Source organism: Podarcis muralis, chromosome 2 (genome assembly GCF_964188315.1).
Source record: "Podarcis muralis chromosome 2, rPodMur119.hap1.1, whole genome shotgun sequence".
Lineage (NCBI taxonomy): Eukaryota > Metazoa > Chordata > Lepidosauria > Squamata > Lacertidae > Podarcis > Podarcis muralis.
Window position 1 is genome coordinate 56671916 of NC_135656.1, and position 14868 is coordinate 56686783.

A 14868-nucleotide genomic window follows, 5' to 3' on the forward strand; every position below is an offset into this window, starting at 1 on the left:
TAGGATGGTACTTGTGCTGCCACACACCCTTGATGGAACAAAAAACTGTCCCACCCTGCTATCCAACAGGGCTTTGGGTGTGGTGGTTTCTGTTCCATGGAGTCTCCATACACCCCCATGTGCAACAGGCCTGCTCTGTTAATTCCAGTAACACAGAAAATAATATTATGTTGGTTCCAATAATATGGATATGAAAAGAGATAGTCTACTGGAGGAATCCAGCGTTGTGCTTTGTTTGTCAGCACAGGCATTTCAGCTTGTCAGACAGAACGATTCCCCCTCTCCTTACCCCTCACACAGGAGGTATGTGGGACGCATGGGGTAGGGAAAGGGGAGAAAGTCCCATAGTGCCAGCAAAATCCCTTGCATAGGGCATCCACCATTGAGGCTCATTTGGTGAATCACGGAGCCAATTATTTTTCATCTCAACCTATACAGCAGCACTTGATCCAGATTTTACCTAAGAAGCCGTAGAAAGTATTGACTGATGTTGAATTTGCAAAGAGAAAAGGCAAAAATTCGGTTCCCTTTGACGTCAGATAAAGCAAACTTTTCTTACCCTTACCTAATAGCATCAGTTGCTTAGACAATTTGGGCATGATACCAATGCCGTTCTTTAGCCAGGAGATTTTGGGATTTGGGATCCCCTCAGCATGACACTTGAGGCTGGCTGATACCCCGGGTTCTTGTGCCTGGGTTTCAGGATACACACGAATCACTGGTGGCACTGTGGAGAGAGAAAAAACAAAACAATGGGTGGCTTTAAACTAAGCTGTTAGGTGTCAGCTCTTACTCATCAACAACATACAACACGGTATTGTTGTGGCAGCTAGGGATATAGAGGACTCAAACATTATGGATCCAAACCATACATTATGTGCAATTTCACGTTTCTTTCTCATGTGTGTGTGTGTGTTTGTGTTTGTTTTAAGGGGCTGTAAACTTTTCCTTTCCTATCACTTATCTGCTCAAGACTGCACTCCAAGTACCTTTCTGCAGTGCTGGGAAATTATGTGGTAAGCCTGTATCTTTTCCCTGCAGAAAGAAAAGCACCTTTTGGGTGCATGATTTTGAGTTGACACCTGGCAGTATGAGAAAGAGCTGGCAATCTTCCACTGGCACTCTTCCGCTTTTGATTGTGTACTTTAAAGTTGACACACACACACACACCACATGACACTGCTGCTGAAAGAGTTGCACTGACTACCAATAAGCTACTGTGCTAGGTTTGAAATGCTGGTACTGGTATGATGGCCTCTGCGGAGTTAGCCAAACTGACTGTTAAGATCCGGAACCAGGGCAACCAGAAATTCCAAAGAGAATGGAGTAAACATATTGAGTACTTGAAAGATAATTGCAAAAATGTGAAGACACTAGCAGGACTGAAATAAATCTTGTAACATAATGTAAAAATAGTATCTGACCGTGGACAAAAATGGACTTGATATATATATTGAAGGACAGAAACTGGCAGTTAAACTGCACATACAATTTATTAGAAATTGGAAAACCAACCAAATTGGAAGGGAAGGAGGGAAGTCACGAGCTCGGCGGAGCAAATGTATTTGATACGTATCTGAAAGGCTGTTATATTTTGTGTTTTTTTAAAAAAGAAAAACAACAAAAATTATTTATAAAATAATAATAATGGAATGCAGGTACTGGTGTGTAAACCCTAGACAGGTTGGGACCAGGATACCCAAAGGACTGTGTCATACTCAACCAATCACTGCATTCTGTGGGAGAAAGTATCCTGGAGATGTCATCCTACCAAGAGGCCCATTCTGAATGCTGTCAAGGTCTTTAGTGTGGCAGCCCCTATCCTTCAGAACTCCCTCCCATTATACATCAGATCTCTATTCTCTTTGCCTCTTGCTGTGTCTTCTAAATGGAGACCTTCATCCCAGTTCATATCTGTATTGGATTTGAATGATTTTATGTACATGCTGTTGTGGTGTAAATTGTTTATATGTATTTCAAGAAATGTTTTTTTATATATGCATTTGTTTTAAGTGTGTGTGTGTGTGTGTGTGTGTGTGTAAAACACTTTGAGGTTTGTAATGGGAAGCAGTTCACTAAATGAAATAATAAATAAATAAATCACACACAAATTATTAAAAGAAACACCGGTCTTTACTGAATTCTAACGTGAGAGATTAATAAGTAATTCTTGGGGGGCGGGTTGTGCTGCAAATTTGACTCTAATCTAATTGTTTATTTACTCCAGGGGCTTTTAAAAATAACCAATGCACGCATTAGAAGCTGCTTAATTTTGCCATCAACAGCTCAGTCCTACATAGGTGTCAACAACTCAACATTTTAGTAGCCCAGCCTGTAAAACTATGTTTGGTTTAGTGCTGAGATGAAATGGGCAAAATTAGATTTTCAGATTTACACCATCCCAGATGGGATGTACCGTGCTGGTGGTATTTGAAGAGGTGAATTCTGTGCTTGTGGTGTGTACTAACGCTGAACTTAAATATACCCTCTGTCTTTCCCCACTGTTTTTTTCAGGCTGCAAAACTGCTGGTGGAGGGGGGAATTTTATGATTTTATATTTTTATTTCTACCTTATCTTTTCCCCTGACAGGACTCAAGGCAAGATATTTCAGAGGTTTGGGCAGGCAAAATATGGGGAGCTCTCATGAAAACTTAGGATTGGTGGTGAATACAATCCCAGCACTGATGTGAACCTTTAAAAAAATGCACAAGTTTATTGAGAGAGCAAGGAGCAACACCCTCATTCTTCATGTTAAAGGCAGGTGATGAAGTTTAATTGGCATGAAGACACATTAGAATGAGGGCAGTATTCTGTGTCCTCTCCCTGGTGTCTTGTGAGTAAAAATAAATAAAACTGTAAACACCAGCAACAGGGAGCAATTTGGGCTGAATCTTCTCTGTCATAAAATACAAATTAACACCATTAACATCAGTGAGAGTTATATCTATCCTGAAGGAGCATGTTGAAGACATTGCTTTCCTGTCTGAAGGGCATTTCTGAGATGATCACAGTTTGAACATTTCTGCCACCGGAATAGATGCAATAAAAAGTGTTCGAATTCACTTGTCTCTAAAGGATAGATAGAATAAGGCCCCATTTGAGGAAAATACACATTTATCAAATAGCTAGTTTGATATGCAGCTGTATATAGCAGCATTTTGTATGGAAAAAGTAAACTTCACCACTGTTGAAAACTACCTTGATTTTTCTTCTTCTCAGCACCATGACGTGTTTCAGTGAATTTAGGGTAATTTCCTTACGCTGCCTCCCTTCCCCTCAGCCAAGCTAGTTTAGTCACATTGTTATGATGTCACTCACATTTGTGTTTGTCATATGTTTTGTATAGGGAAGGTTTTTCCCCCTATAGCATTGTAAAATGGAGGGGTGGGTTCTTATGTAACTGTATGAGTGGGTTTTTGAAAATTGCATTTTTGATTTTGTATGCTGCAAAAAAGTGGTGGTGATGATACTGAGAATGCTCTCTGATCTATTGGCCCCGACCAGCCTCATATATCCATTTTAAAATGGTATTCTGAAATAGTTTTGGTTGGTGTTTAAACAAGAACTGAAGAAAGAAGGGATTGAATCCTACATTCACTCAGTAGAGTGTGACCCAAATAAGCAAAATCAGTAACAGAGTGGTGTGAAAGCGTATCTTGGCAGCTCTAGTGGAAAAATAATACACAGACACTAAAATTAGACTGCACATTAGAACCAAATCTTATACAATTTCAAAGATTCAAAAATACTTATTTCTTGTTTACAATCAGCATGCATCAAATCTTTGTGAAATTCATCTTTTGACATGAATTTGTCATTTGCGAGTGGAGGAATCCATGAAAAACTCTTTATCGTTCATTCCCCACATTATTTCATCTTGGCACTAATCTGCACACATCTCCAATCTCCCCAGGTTGCATTTTAAACTGGAATTTTTTGCAAGAACTTGACTAGATATTTTTAAAGTGTATCACAGAGAGGCCATATTCACCATACTGAGCTAGCTCAGTTCATAATATTACCACAATGAAGATACTTTCAAGAGGATGGTGTCGGCTGACAAACATTAGATGCAAGCACAATGTGTGATTTGTTGTTGTTGTTGTTTTGCGTGGTAACTCAGTTTGGAACACCAAAACCCACAATTAAAACTTGCTAGGAACCCTTCTAATTAAAATGTCCCCAGTGCTATTTTCAGAAAGGAAGAACATCTAGCAATTATATTCATCCACAATATCCCTTGAGCTATTTCCTTCCGGTGACTATCCGCAGAAAGATTCCATTATCTTGCACCTACCTACTGATCCCTAAAATAGTTCTCAAGTCACCAGTTCTGGTGAATACTGTAAATGATATCAGAAAGGGAAGCATGGTTTCAAGTCTTTTTGTTTACAAAGATGTAAAAAAAAAGACAGCTCAGGTGTAACTTGAACTGAAGTGACTGGAGGCAATTGTAGAGAGAGAAGATAGGAACTGCCTTGCTTCCATTTTAAATCAGGCATTTGGTTTTACCTTATTTTATCAATAAAACCATCAAGGCACACTGTGCTGTTAGGATATTTTCTGCCATTCATTACAATAAGCTTCACATACCATAAGAGTCTCTAACCAGGCTGACAGTATGCTTTCTGACTTTGCCAAGCCTACTAATCATGAACTGTCTGGAAGAATGCATGCCAGATTTGTTAGAGTCTCTCTCTGAAGGAAAGAGATTTGTGTACTGAGGCTGCTACAAAAGCCAACTTTCTCTTAGTAAATTAACAAGAATGAAAAGTCCAACATATTAATAGCACTATGCTCCTGAGCAATTCTCATTACAGCCATGGGCAAACTAATTTTAGCATGCATTACATCATATCTTTAAATAGGCATGAGAGTAGCATCCTCATTTAATATAACCTGTTTTCAAAGGATATCTATAAAAGGAAATAGGCAAACTCACTGAGGGTTTTCTTAACATGGGCAGATTGATGATATTTAAACAAATCTGTTAATTACCTAATTTCTTTGTCCCTTGAATCTAGGGTAGAACAATGCAAAATTATGTGCAGATGGTAACATACTGAAGTCATATTGCATCTGAGAAAAAAAAGCAGGTTGGCTCATTAGGAAAAAATAACAATCGAATTCATAGGAGGTTATGATTCATAGGCAGTTTTGTCTGTATGAAAAGCAAGTAGATGAATGCTGGGCTGTTTTTCTTAAACACTTCTGGTACGAATGCCCATCAATTGTGCTAACCTGACTTTCTTGACTGACTTTCTTTATAGCCTGATTCATCACCAGCCATTTAAGCAAAGAATGTGGCTTGATCCTTGCAAGTGCTTGATAGCATAATGGCAAGAGTATTTCTTTCATTAGTGAATAATGCTAATTAAAGCTAATCAACACAAGCAGAACAAAGATGAAGCTCTATAACTTTACTTAAACAAGCAGTGCTCAAAATGAGCAAAGCAAAAGACCCATTTTTTAAAAAAGTGAGAGTTTTAAAAAAGTGAGATATCCCGCTTTATCACTACCCGAAGGAGTCTCAAAGCGGCTAACAATCTCCTTTCCCTTCCTCCCCCACAACAAACACTCTGTGAGGTGAGTGGGGCTGAGAGACTTCAGAGAAGTGTGACTGGCCCAAGGTCACCCAGAAGCTGCATGTGGAGGAGCCGGGACGCGAACCCGGTTCACCAGATTACGAGACCACCGCTCTTAACCACTACACCACACTGGCTCCCTCCACACAGTAGGAGGGAGTTCCACAGAGATGGCTCCACAACACAGAAGGCATGACTTCTAATACTAATAGTGCTCCCCAGGGCTTTTTTACAGAGGGAACTCACTGGAACTCAGTTCCAGCATCTCTCAGTTCGGTGCCGTTCTAAGAGAAAGAGGGAGGCGTTCATAGTGAGTTCCAGCACCTCTTTTTCTAGAAAAATAGCACTGGTGCTTACCCAGGTGATATCAGTGATCCACTTGGAATGTACAGGGTAAGGTGGTCCTTAGCCTGGTGCTCCTGCTTCAGCCGTTCCTCAAAACGTAAGACCTGGCCACAGTAATCCATACAGCTTAGTTACATGCAGGTTGGATTATTGTAGTTATGTTCAACATGGAGTTGCTTTGAAGGTGACCTTGGTAGGGTTGCCATATTTCAAACAGTGAAAATCCGGACGGAAAAGTTGTTGAGCTAGACATTGGGAAACTTTAAAATGTAGCTGCAAGGCTCATGGGTGTTTGGCCACGGGGTCTTATGTCACCCATTCTACAACAACTGCACTAGTTGCCAATGTGTTTCCAAGCACAAGCCATAGTGTTGGTGGTTATCTTTAAAACCTTAAACGGCTTGGCTCTAAAATACTCAAGGAACCACTTCCTCCTGCAACAGCCTGCCTAATCTCTACATTCTGGTTTTTGTGTTCTCCTTCCTGCAACCAGCATTATGTAAGACCTTATCCTGGGAGGTTTATTTGGCCTCCTCCCTCACTGCTTTCCATCGATTGGTGAAAACATTTCTGTTCTATCAAGTTTCTGCCTGGCAGGTGGTGTATTATACAGTGCACTCTGTTCGGGGGGTTTGTATGCTGTGCCTGTTTTAATTTTTTATATTGGCTTGTTTTATATTGTTCTTTTATTATGGGAATCAATAGTTAGCATCTGGACAGCATACTGTATTTTAACCATCAGCTGCTCTTAGCAGTGCAAAAGCATTCGAAGGGTGAGGTACACATTTCTAAATAAATAATCCATATTTCCTTTATCAACATCCAAGCTCCAGTCTAGAGTCAGAAAATTCTCTCTCTCTCTCTCTCTCTCTCTCTCTCTCTCTCTCTCACACACACACACACACACACACACACGGCTTCTTTTATGCTGAAGGGATTATTCATTCACTTCACTAGAGCAGAAAATGTCCCTCTTGGTCACCTTACTTTCTCTTCAGTTGAAACAAATGAAGATGTCTCTTCATGCAATAACTTCTTCACTATCATCATCATCATCATTAATATGCTCATAGAAGTGGTTAGGCTGTGAACAGGGGCTAAGGCTGCAATTCAGGTAAATTCATTTACCTGAGAGCAAGCCCTATGGAACTCAATGAGACTTCCTTCTGAGTAGGCATGTCAAATTTAAACAACAACAATAATTCCCTCTCCATCTTCCCACACAGCGATTTACCAAGTGAACCTTAAAAGCTTTGCAAAGTAGTCATTGTTGTTAGACCTCTATTATTTATTAATTTAACATCCTTTTTTAAAAAGAAAGAATGAACGAAACACTTTCCTAAGGCAACTCACAGCATTAAAATAGCGTAACAGCAAAACATCAATTAAATATGTCCGTGGCTGCAACAGCATAACTATATACAAAAGCACCATAAAACACACTTGTAAAAAACCTTATGGGTTGTTTTGAAATTAAGTTCTCAATGGGCATCTAAAGACAGGAAAAGGGGAGGCTTGATGAGTCTCCCTGGGTAGAAAGTTCTATAGCTGTGCAGATACCATTGAAGGTTGTCTTCTTGGGATCTGCCTGTTCAGTTCTAGCTAGTGATGGGCCAGAGAATAGGGCTGCAGAAGGCTTGGATAGGTTTCTATAGGTGTATGCTTTCAAGGTGGTTGTTCCAGTGGCAAAAGTAACAAAGACTTCAGTGCCATATGATCAAGACTCGTCAACTGGAATTAATAAAGGCTGTAAAGGTAAAGGTAAAGGTACCCCTGCCCGTACGGGCCAGTCGTGTCTGACTCTAGGGTTGTGCGCTCATCTCACTTAAGAGGCCGGGAGCCAGCGCTGTCCGAAGACACTTCCGGGTTATGTGGCCAGCGTGACGAAGCTGCTCTGGCAAACCAGCACCAGCACCATCGCAGCGCACGGAAACGCCGTTTACCTTCCCGCTATAAAGCGGTACCTATTTATCTACTTGCACTTAGGGGTACTTTCGAACTGCTAGGTGGGCAGGAGCTGGGACCGAAAGACGGGAGCTCACCCCGCCGCGGGGATTCGAACCGCCGACCATACGATCGGCAAGTCCTAGGCACTGAGGTTTTACCCACAGCGCCACCCGCGTCCCTATAATAAAGGCTGAGGTATCGCCTTATTTCTCTGAGGATCCCAAAGAAGTATGGAACAAAGCTTTCCCATATGTTTCAGCAGCAGCCCTGAATGCACACATTTATCCTGTGAAAGGATTGTCACTAGTCACCTACAGTACTGAATCAAAGTTCTCCATTAAAATTGCCTCAAAGTGAAATTACCATGTCACCATTTCAGAAGGATTAGTGGGCACTGCACGTTAGTGTTTCACTTTCCAAAGGAGCATTGGACTTCCAATACACTCCTGATTTCACCCAACCTCTTTTAAATATTTTATTTTTATTCCCTTAAATGGAGGATTCAGAGACGAAATGAGGGTGATGGCAACTGCCAGTTGTGCACTCGTAGCAAGGAATGAATGTACCAATCTATCTGTGACTGAAACCAAGAATAAATGGGTGAGACATAAGTGAGGAGTTGAACTAGGGCCAAATTTTATTTAAACTAAATCTACAGAGTGGGAACCTAACTTAAGCTCAACCTTGGGTGAGTCAAACTGCCCATTTCAAAGCGCATGACAAAGCTTAGCTCCAAAGCCAGGGCCCCTTCCTGCCCCACCCTATCCAAGGCCCCATAACTCAGGGAAGATGTGGCAGGTGGGTCTCCAGAAAAGGCTAAGGGCTTGTCCACACCAGGCCTAGGAAGCATGGGTCAGAGTGGTTTTCAGCTTGTCCTGTGCTAGCTAGACATGGGTCCAAGTGGTTTTGCCTTTGCCCTGTTGTTTTCCCCCCAGGAAACCTGCTTTGTGGAAAACTCGATTGCCATTTGCTCTGATTCAGCACTAAAGCATGGGTTTTCCAGGGGAAAGAAGTGGGGCAAGTGGAAGTGTGGATGAACCCTATGACCTTCACAATCCATAGCAGTGCCTAAGGGTGCTCACCTGTTGCCTTATCTAACCTTAACCTTTCCCACACCTCCTTGCCAGCAATGTGACTGACTTAACCCTGAAACCAAACCTATCTATTTAACAGCACTGACCTCTAAACACGAACACCTCCTGAATCCAGTTCAGAGTGGGGGGGGGGGGAACCCCTGTTTGCCCAAATGTGCAAGCAGGCAAAAATATTCTACTCAGATTCATATGTAAAGCTCTCAGCTGAAAGAACATTGTGATGTTGCATCAATGATTTACATGGACAGATCGCTCATATGCCGTTTGATTGTGATCTAACACTGGAGGAATTTTTCTACCTTTCTGTTTTTCTTCTAAATGCCAGATTGCCACACATTACATTGTTCCAAATGGCTGTCTATTACTAGGCAGCTCTCTTGGATGATCTCTGAAATTGGATTGAGGAGCCAACCACCTTTGGTAGCCATTTTCATGGAAGACGTTACGATGATTTATGTCAACTTATTCTACGGAGCAGCAACCAAGGAAAATGATTCCTGGCACACAGGGGTCTTTTGGTTTGCAAACTATCCATTTTCATAGCAGATTACTGTTTTATGAGGCTCTTTATCCCCCAAAAAAGCTTTCTGTTAGAAATGATAAATGGCTTTTCTTTCGCTAAACTTGATGTATAAAATACAAAACTCTAATGTGATATGAGCACATATAAGGGGAGAAAGCATATTACCAGCATACCTACGTTTCTTTATGACCCCTATTAACTATTCACAGGCACAGAGTGCATTGAACCAGATTCATTCCATCTTCTTGAAAGAAATGTTGTGAAAGAGAGCAGAACTTAGAGAAACATCGGTAGTTTTACTTTTCACAAAATGGTGCTGTTTCAACCTATCCTATTCAAAATGTCCCATATTTTACTTCATGCTCCTCTTTCACACCCTTTCAACAGACTGGGAAGCTCTGTGTCATGTGTCTTTGCCACACAACTTTGGTAATGTCAGAATTCCCTGCTGACATAGAAGGTCCCCACACAATGCAGCTTTTCCCCACATGAGAATTTATCAGTGGTGGCTGGTGCCTATTGGTCGAATAGAAAGGTGGGAGACCAACAGTAGGTGGAGCCAGAACCAAAGAGGGGCAGATCCAACTAATACTAGTTATTTCCCATCCTTCCTGCTGAGTTCCTTAAGGGGCAACATTGAGACTAAGGAGTACAAAGCTGACAGACAGTGTCACCCTTTGGACTGATTGTAAGAAAGAAGACAGACAGGTGGGGACTGACTGAGGGCAGACAGAGGTTGGTGGGGCAGTGCCCCATTTGCCCTAATGGACCAGGCTCCATATAAGGCTGACAAGGGAAGGAGTGATTTCTCTGATTCCTCCCACACGACTTGGGCTTTTTGACTGCTGGAGCAGTCTTGGAAAGACACCTGCATCATCTCCCATGCTGCTCAGATAATGCTAGGTCCACACACTTGTTCTTACAGATTATGTACAGGTTCTAAGGGCAGACATATGAAACTTCTGTGCCATATGCATATTCCTTAGGATAGTGTCTGCACTATCCTAGTGTTACAGCTGCTGGATAATCTTCCTTTTGTATGGCAGATGAGTAGCTAATGGGCAAGGATAGCTGTCTGATGCTTTCTCGATGAAAATAATTCTTAAGAAATAGGTAGTGATGTCTCTAGAGAGATTTGAATGGGAGAATGATTGGGACTAAGAAGGTGAGTGACATCACCATCTTCTTCAGTTGATATGGGAAGCTGATGTAAGGAGAGAGTACACAAAAGAACAAAATATGCTTTACAGGATGAGAGAGAAAGGGAGGGAGGTTGAGCCTCCCCCACCTGCAAAGTGTCAGTCCCCAAACTGGAAGATACATAATGAAAAAGAACACACTTCTCTTCAACAACAGAAGGAATGCGAACTGGGCACCATGTTCATGGAACTGGTCACAGATGTGCTAAATGGGTGCAATATTCAGTGCAAAATGAAAGTGCACAAACGAATTATTGGTATTTATCAGCATAATCCTTAAGTATTTGTGGGTCACATTTTGTGGTGGGGAAAAAAGAGGTTTGCACCAGCATTTACTAAGATCTACAGACTTGCCCCATGGGGTGCCTTTGCTTTGAGATAAGGAAAAGGAATAGGCCTAAATATGTAGTTACTGTTAGCGTATTTGTGTGAGCATTGGGAGCATGTATGGCAGAGCTTCTGCTTTGTATGCAGAATGCCCTAGGTCCTGTTGCTGGCATCTTAAAGTAGGGCTGGAAATGTCCCTTACCTGAAACCCTGGAAAGCTGCTCTGAGCGAGATGAACCAATGGCCCAATTCGTTATAATAAGGCAGCTTCTTACAATCTGAATTACTGGTCCAGGTTCTTTGTGAAATACGTATTATGGTATGGCTCACAATGGCAGCACCAAACTAGAGCGTTATTTTCCCGAATGCTGATTCTCTATGCATTTAAAATATATTATCATATGCTATTATATTATCTGTCATTTTCTGCTAAGTTCACTTAGTTTATATATTAGTCTAATTGTATGTTCCTTGCCTTTGTTAGAATTCTGCCTTTCAGTCCAAGGAAAAGGCTCAGACCTTGTCCCTGGACTGCAAAACTATGAAATGCAAGCAATCCCTGAAGAAGAACCCATCTTGAAATGCTAGCACTGCCTTCTGTAGGTCAAACAGCATTGTTTTGCTATCCCTTTTTGATCCACTGCCCCAACATCAGTTGCCGGAACATGTAATCACTGGAGTGAAAAAGAAGAGTTGTGCAATGGGGGTGAAGTACATTAAGAGCTGCAACAAGGCACTTTAGGGAGAAATCTCAAGAGGTAGCACAAGAACCTTCCACACTGCATCAGACAAATCTTTCTCACAGGCTCTGGTATCACTCTGCAGTGTTGCATAAGACTCCAACACCACTCTGTCGAAACTGATGTCCAGACACTTGACATGTTTGCTAGCGCTTGGCTGTTTGGGCGTATTACAAGGCAAACAAGGAAGAACATTTGTAATGAGAAGGATGCCCTTTGAGGAGAGGATGCCTCACAGGGTTTTACAGATATATATAAAAGCAAACATGAAACTCACTTCCCTGTGCTTTCATCTACAAAGAATACAAACCCCCTCTCAACTTGTTGTATCTGAAAAGACAGGTTGGAGGAAGCCTTGGATTTGATCTACTGTCTACAATGTCCCACTCTGTGCAATCATCTTTTGAAGTTTCAAAGCCTTCTGGGGCTTGGATTCTCAGGGATGGCAACAAATCTACATTGCTGCCTGACACCAGTAACATTCCAGAATATCTGAAAAGATACAGAGGAGCAAGCTGTTTGGCTTGTGTATTTATTAACATTCTAACCCTGCCCTTCCTCCCAGAGTTGCCTAAGGTGGAAAACAACGAAGAAAATACAAAAAATAAAATATGCATTTAAAATGCTTTCCCCACCCCATCCAGCATTTATCAGAAATTATCAGCAGCAGGCCACTTGGTATCATGGAGCTGCAGCAACAGACACTCCTGGAAGAGGTATTACTGCTGCAGACCAGGAGGGGTGTGTGTGTGTTTGTGGTGCAGCAAGGTTGGGTCCACAGGGGCACACCAGCATGAGTGCTGGATTGGCTCTATCTGTCTGCCTGCACAGCCCTGATCTTGCTGCCTCAGCCCTCCTGGTAAAAGCAACAATGGTGTTCCTGCCAGGAGGTATTGCTGCTGCTGCCCTGCCCTGCTGGGCAAACCGCTCCTCATTATCACACAAATAACATTTTGAGAAGGGAATTCTTTTCCTCCCTAAAACATGCACAGCCCACCTAGCTGCATATATATGAACGCACACACAAAATGCAAGTATTCCCATAAGTCAAACCAATTTGTTGCACCCAGCCACAATGGATTAGCCGCACACTGTTCCTTAAGCAGAGCCCATCCTGCAAGCTCATCTCTCCTTTTCTTCGGCTGGCCTAAAAACAACAACCCTGCTTCAGACTTGTGTTTGGAGCCCTGTCTGGAAGCTGCATTTAGCCCTATTCATAAAACTGCAGTTAAAAAATGCCAGTGACCAAGAAAAGAAAACTTTACCCCAAGGAAACAGTTGTCGGCCCACGAGATTGATGATAACCGACAAAGGCCTGGGAAACATTCATAACCGCTATACTGATAAATTGTATTAACTGTAGATCAAGGGTAGGCAGACACTTCAGGACTGATGGATCTACTTTGTTTTTGAGAACGCTATGAACCAAGCCAGGGGTAAGACACAGGGCTTTATCCAGTACTGTCTATGCAGGAGTGAAATACCCATGCAATTGATTTCACTTTCCTTTCCTGCACACCCTCAAAATCTGCTTCAGGTGATATGGGGACCTTCCAGAGCAGATTTCTGGGTATACATGGGGCTCTATGAAGTGGAGGAGATAAAAGTGAAGGCCTGTTGTACAATCAGAAGGAAAGGTGCCTTTTTGCTGTTCCCATTTGGAGTCAGAAAGCCTTATGACTGCAAATCAGCCAGAGATCTCCCAGTAGCTCCCAATCCACTTTTCACCCATCACTGCTATAGATTAAAAAAAATTAACAAATATTTTGTGTATCTCTTCAGTTGATCTCTCTATCACTGCTTTCTTTTCCCTTGCCGTTTCTCACTGTGTAAATTAACAATATAACAGGTTTCTTTCCCCTTCTGTGGGTAGCAGTGAAAAGATGTGGTATGCTTTTGTTTTGTTGCTTTTGTGAGAACAATATTAACATTCAGCATTGCTCACAGGAACATTTCAGCGAATTGTCACATGTGCCATTTACTAACCATTCACCTGAAGAATGTGGGTCTGATACAGTTCTTCATAGCCATAGGCATGACACGTGTAATTGCCCATGTGAATAGTTGTTACCTTGGTGATGTAGAGAGAATCATCTTCTCCAAAATCCTGTAAGTAACAAAAGACAAGGGAGGGGAAAAGACCTATCATTTAGCAATTTTGTTTTAAATGCTGCAAGTGGCTATGCTAACACTTTGCGTGTTTTGACAGTTGCTTAGCTTTCAATGGGGCTTATATTTTCAACATGGTATTTTTACATACGCAATTTGTAAGATGGAATGAATAAGAGATAACCTGCCAATACATAAATGGGAGAAACTAAAACTAACTCATCTGAAAAGCTCCCTAGTTTCTAAAAAAAATAAATGGGACTCTTATATAAAATGATGATAATCCAGCCTGACAATAGAATACTTGACAAATTACAAGGCAAACTGTTTTTGGGATGTGGTTTTAGTTTATGGATACAGTTAATGAACGCACTGCCTACTAAATGAAGCACTGAAACAGGCTTTCAATTATTTGCAAGAGCATTGTGTGTCAATGATTTCTGCTATTGTTCAATAAACCTACTTACGAGTTAAGAAGAAGAAAGGGTATTTCCTTTTAAAAAATCCTTTTGATTTTTAATTGGCTAAAATGTGCTTTATTTTTTGCTTGAAAAAAGGAGAAGAACTCTGCTCTGTACTTCTAGTTCTTATGGTGTAATTTAGAATTATAATTATGTTAGGAAAGCTGAAATATCTGCTAGGTTTCAAAATGTGGCTCTGTTGGCCTTGCGTTCTGCTTATCGGTTTACTGCAAATGATGCTTCATAAGCCTATATATCGAGGAATAAACACAGGCTGCAGCTTTTCTTCTGCTTTCATTAGCATGCAGGATTTTGCTGAAGTGCTGATACTTTTATACAAAACCCAAAAGTACACATTTAAAAACCATACTTAATTAAGTTAAAGAATGATTTCCCCCTCCCTTAATTAGCTTAATGTATGACACATGCTAAATAAAAGCCTTTACGTGCAGAGCCTTAGTGCCTTATATACCTCCAATTATGCAATAAGGCTAATAAAACATCAGGCAGAAAATAATTGTGAATGCCAGGGCAGAG

At 41.3% G+C, this 14868-nt stretch overlaps 1 protein-coding gene across 3 annotated transcripts in view; it reads right to left on the minus strand.

Moving 5' to 3' along the window:
- Positions 1-14868, minus strand: part of FSTL4 (follistatin like 4) — a 343706-nt gene that overhangs the window by 22884 nt on the left and 305954 nt on the right. For all 3 annotated transcript variants that reach the window (XM_077924525.1, XM_028718024.2, XM_028718025.2), the window contains exons 8-9: positions 13748-13868; positions 566-727 (exon numbers count right to left, since the gene is read on the minus strand). In XM_077924525.1, the coding sequence (XP_077780651.1) occupies positions 566-727; positions 13748-13868 (283 nt within the window). The remainder of the gene's footprint in view (positions 1-565; positions 728-13747; positions 13869-14868) is intronic.